This window comes from Myotis davidii, unplaced genomic scaffold, assembly GCF_000327345.1.
Source record: "Myotis davidii unplaced genomic scaffold, ASM32734v1 scaffold684, whole genome shotgun sequence".
In the NCBI taxonomy this organism is placed as follows: Eukaryota; Metazoa; Chordata; class Mammalia; order Chiroptera; family Vespertilionidae; genus Myotis; species Myotis davidii.
In genome coordinates, this window is record NW_006295564.1 from 1,370,119 (window position 1) to 1,375,068 (window position 4,950).

The 4,950-nt window shown below is 55.3% G+C and overlaps 1 protein-coding gene across 1 annotated transcript in view; it reads right to left on the reverse strand.

Annotated features, from left to right (window-relative positions):
• Nucleotides 1-4,562, reverse strand: part of WNT9B (wingless-type MMTV integration site family member 9B) — a 9,564-nt gene extending 5,002 nt beyond the window's left edge. Inside the window, exon 1 of the mRNA XM_006770286.2 lies at nucleotides 4,549-4,562. Coding sequence (XP_006770349.1) covers nucleotides 4,549-4,562 — 14 coding nt within the window. The remainder of the gene's footprint in view (nucleotides 1-4,548) is intronic.
• Between the last annotated feature and the right edge of the window lie 388 nt (nucleotides 4,563-4,950).

Consider the following 4,950-nt stretch of genomic DNA (forward strand, 5'->3'; position numbering starts at 1 on the left):
CCTGCTCCAAGGAAAGTACTGGCCAAGCCCTGAGGGGTCAGAAAGGCCCATGTCCCATACACACAAGGGCAGAGTTCTCCTGTTTGGAGCCACCTGCCCAGCCAGGACATCTGGCTAGATGCCATGCCCTCCCTGTCTGGGTGGGTGCCGGTCCTGGCCAGGCCCCAGGTGCCCCCAGAAAGTGCCTGTAGATTCCAAACCCATCAGGTGCAGCCAACCCAGCATGGAGCATATCTCTGAAACCTCCGAGCAGAGACAGATGCTATCAGGCTCCTCCTGGCCCAGCCTGGCCCTGGGTTCCCCTCCCAGACAGGGTGAGGGCAGGGACCCGTTAATCATTAATCTGGGGGCAAATGGGTAAATTTCCAGTCCACCAGGTCTACACCCAAACCCCTCCCTGCAGCCTGGCAGGAAACCCTTGGAGCTTGACCCTTGGCTGGTCCACAGAACCCGATGTCAACTCCGGCTGAGGAGGCCCCCCCCTGACTGGCTTCCACGGTGGAGAGCCACTGGGGGGCTGCAGGGAGCAAAGGGGCAGCAGCCATGCAGCCCCTCAAATGTCCTCCCCACACCAGGGACAGTGCCTATGTTTCAGAAATTGGTACTTTCCTTGTGGCAGCTGATTGACAGATGGCAGAACAAGCAGGGAGTGATAGGAATTTTGATCAACAGTGTTGCACGTCCTTTAAGGCCTGTCTCAAATGCCATTTTAAGAATAATAGCTATTATTGTTGTATCATTACAGGTATATTATGTTATATGAGATGACATATCTACCACTTTGTGAGTGCTTATTACTAAGCCCTTTAAATTACTATGTAGACACCTGAAGAGGTAGTGACTGGGCCGAGTCGCCCAGCAGATCAATAGCAAGGTGGGGCTTAGGATTAGAGTGCACCTTACCCTCCACAGAGGCTCTCGGTGAAAGGGTTTTACTAGTTCAAAAGAGACCTGTACCCTGGTGGCCCTCTACATGGGTTGGCTGCCTTGCTGCTCTGGCCTGTTGATTGAACCAATGAGGGTCACATGGCCCAAGCTGGGCCAATCAGTCCTTTCTCTGGGAATCTGGAATTTGAATTAAGAGAGCATACAGTTGCTTTCTCTCTCTTTTTTGGTGAATGGCCTGTAACTCAGGTGAGAGAGAAAAAAGGAAGCTGGTCTAAAGAGAGAATGAACCAATGCATCAAGAGAGAGGGAGAGAGAATTGGGGGAGCAGGGTCTTCCTGAGGTCAGCTGTGTTCTTGCTTGAGACGCTCCTACCCATAGTACAGCGTCAAGACTTGGAGTTGGTTTGTCTAACCAAGGGTGCCTGCCGCCCCTGACCAGGTCCTTATGCCAGCTGTGGAGTACCAGCGTGCCCCAGGCTGCACCTGTGAGCCGGGCTCCACACCCTTTCCCCATCCACAGGCACATGTTTTGTTTTGTTTTTGTGTGTGTGTGTGTGTGTTTTAATTTCATGTAATAGACGCTGTGATTGATGGCCCCAGGAGTCCAGTATCAAGTCGGTTAATTTTATTAGCGGTAATGACACTAAGTAGCGATTAATGGTGGGGAAAGGCAGCCAACCGCACAGGGACCTCAGGCCACACTGGGCCTTGGGCTGCCCAGGGCTGCCCTCAGAGAAGGCTCCCGGGCACTGCCCCTCAGGGCCTAGCAGGAGGACAGCTGGGAGCCCTTCCAGGACCCAGTTTCCCCTTATTTGTCTTCCATGTTGCAGTTTGAGATATTTCCTTTGAAGAAATAGGGCCCTGACATCAAATTTAGAAAACACCTGAAGGCATCTCCTTAAACAGTGCTTGTGAACTCTTCTCCACGTGCCCGCCCCAGGGCATCCACTAGGGAAGGCTTCTTCCTGGGCCTTGGAAGAATTCTAGGTGGTGCAGGTTCCAGTCTGTTCCAGGTCCGTGGACATGATCCTCTTCCCTTAAAGAAGCCACATTCTCTGGCACCCCAGGCCTGAGAACCCACACACCAGGCCCCTCTGCAAAAATCTCAACGGCCCACATATTAGCTGAGCCCCGTGGGAGTAAACTGGAGAAGATCTAGTGCCCTTCGTTAGTCTAATAAATCCAGGCAAATCTGGGACTCTAATAAAGACAGTGCTCCTCGGTGAGGCCAGACTGCCGGCCAAACAAGTGACCAGCGTTCCGAACCAAAGAGCAGAGGACGAAGAATTCGCAAATTTGCTCATGGCTCTTCTGGGCTGGGGGACGACCTCCCTGCCTGACGCGTGCTCCTGAGCCTCCTGGGGCCTCATTGGTTGCACCTGCTTTGGCCCAGCTGGTCTCCCCCATCCCTGCATCCAGTCCAGCTTCCACAGGCTGATTTCCAGACTCTCCTCTCCCATTAAGAAAATACATGTGACCATCTCCATTCTCCTCCCTTCTTTGGCCACAGCTTATATCCTCTGCCCTCTGCCCCCTGCCCCCTTGGCCCATGACCCTTAGGTTAATAATAAGACAAGAAACCCCCACTCCCATACAATGAGATGCATCTGGCTTTGACCCCAGACCATCCCCAGACATTTCCCTGTCCACCTCGTCTCCCCATAGAGTGGGAAAAGACAAGGGTGCCCCTCAGGGCTCCATCTCACATTCACCCCCACCCCACCCTCCAACCCAGATATCTATTCTGTCCACTCCTGGCCCTTGACACCTCTGCCTCCTTTCACATTCCCCAAGGTCACTCACAGTTTTAGCTGAAGCAGCCTCATCTGGGATGACCTTCAAGTTAGCAAAAGAAGGCTCTCCAGACTTTGGGGAAGACAAAGCCCAAAGCAGGAGACTACTTTGGTTTACCATCAGCAGGACTCAGGAGCCATCAAACCCCTGCAAGAAGTGGGGTTCATCCTGAAACAATCACCCATCACCTGCTGGAGTGTGGGGACCCAAGGACCTCAGGTTCCCAAGGCGGTTCTGATCTGGGCAGTTGGGTCCCAGGTCTGCCCTCACTCGCTGGTGACCGTGAGGATATCCACTCACCCCCTGAGGCGTTCCATCTAACAGGTACACGGTGACTAGTGTGAGAGCCTGACCGGGGCCGGACGGCTTGAATTCAAATCCCACCTCCCCCTCTTACTAGTCGTGCCACCTTGGAAAAGGGACGCCACCTCTCTGTGTTTCATCTGTAAAATGCAGGTCTCACCATGCCCGCCTCACAGGGCTGTCCTGGGGTGAAATGAGTTCACATTGTAAAGCTCTTAGAACACTGCCTGGCACATAATAAGCTCCAGGTAAGTGTCCTTCTTAAGTACCTACTATGTGCCGGGCACTGTGCTGGGTGCTAGGACCCCCTCCTGCCCTCAAGGAGCTCACAGTCTAGAGAAAACATAGCTGAATGCAAGAGTACCCAGACTCTCCTGAGGCCCCAAGGGGCAGGGGAAGGAGAAGGAAGTTTTGAACCAGCCCAGCTCCCCGAGGAACAATCAGTAGCTGCTCAGGGACCCAAATCATCTGGGTGAGAACCTGACTGTGGCCAGTCTCCGTCCTGCCTGTAGTGGGAGGTGGGGGCGGGGGAGAGCGGGGGAGGCAGGGGGAAGCTCCCAGACCTGGCAGGTGGAAAACACTTCCCATCACCTGAGGGTTCCCCAGGCTCTGCTTTCCCACTCCCCCCTCCACTCTTGTTTCTGCCTGAGAGGGTCTGATGGGTCCAGAGGAGGCCGCCCCCAGGATGTGGTGGGTAAGTGGGGGTTGGCACAGGACAAGGCTGGTGGTTTCCAGGGCACCAGGTCATGCCAGCATGTCTGGACCCTTAGCTGGAGGGGCCAGGAGCTGTGCCTGGCACCAGGGCCCATGCCAACTGCAGGCAGCTGCCTGGGAACCAGGAAAGCCTTGCCCTGCCTGGAGCTTTGGCCTTGGCCCTACAAACCCTATTAGATGCTCTGATAACAGGCTTCCGCTGCAGGGCCGTTTACATGGTAAGTGCTCCTTTGTGCTTTCATCTCAAACATCTCGGCCCACTTTCCCAGCCCTCACTGGACCCCTTCTCTCCTCTCTCTCTCTTTCTCTCTCTCTCTCTCTCTCTCTCCCTCCCTCCAACTTGTTACCCCCCTCCATGCTCGCTCTCCATTACCCACCTCTTCCCAGAAGGGGAGAGTTAGTGAGGGCAGTGACTAGCCCAGGAAGCGAGCATCCATGGTTCTGAGCAAACAGTCCTTCAGACAGGGGCCCCTCCACACCCGCCCCAGGCTTCTCTCCCCTCTTCCTGCCCTCAGCTGTCCTGAGCAGCACACCCTTCCCTCCATGCTCAGACTCCGGCCCCCTCTCCTGGAGTCAGCGTCCCCTCACGCCTCCCCCAGGAAGAAGTCCTTGATGAGCAGCCTGGCCAATTCAGCCGTCACATGTCCTAGCTTCACTCCCACTCCCTCCTTTCACTCACCCACTCATTTAAAATCAAGATGGAGGATTTTATTGAGCATCAGCTTCATGCCAGGTTTACCCACAGAAGACTGAAATAAACAAGGACCTTCACTACTTTCCTGTCGGGGTCCCCCAGCCCCTCCTGGGTCCAGCCTTTCTTTGTCCCCTAGCTCTCAACCTCAGAACCCACCTTGAGGACTGCATCTCGTCACCACCTCCCCCCAGGAGCCCACCAGAGCCTCCCCACCACCCCCATCCCCGCCCAATCCCTGGCTTGGAGAGAAAGAGCCGGTCCCAGCTGTGGGCTTTGTCTCTCCAAGAACAGCTCTGCTTCCTGTTTCCGCAGGCTGGGCTGCCCGCGGAGGCTGGCATCGGGGAGACGTGCTCATGAGCTAAGTGGGCAGCAAGCAGCCCACGCAGCAAACATGCTTTGCATCTCAACGATCTCCAATATTCACAGCGTAACGAGTGCAACATCTGGGAAGGAAATGCTCCCCCTTCCTCCCTCCCGTCTCCCTCCCTCTCCACTCAGGCTCAGGCTGAAGCTGAGGGGAGGAAGCCTTCGTCCATCACATGCATGGATCAGGTGCAC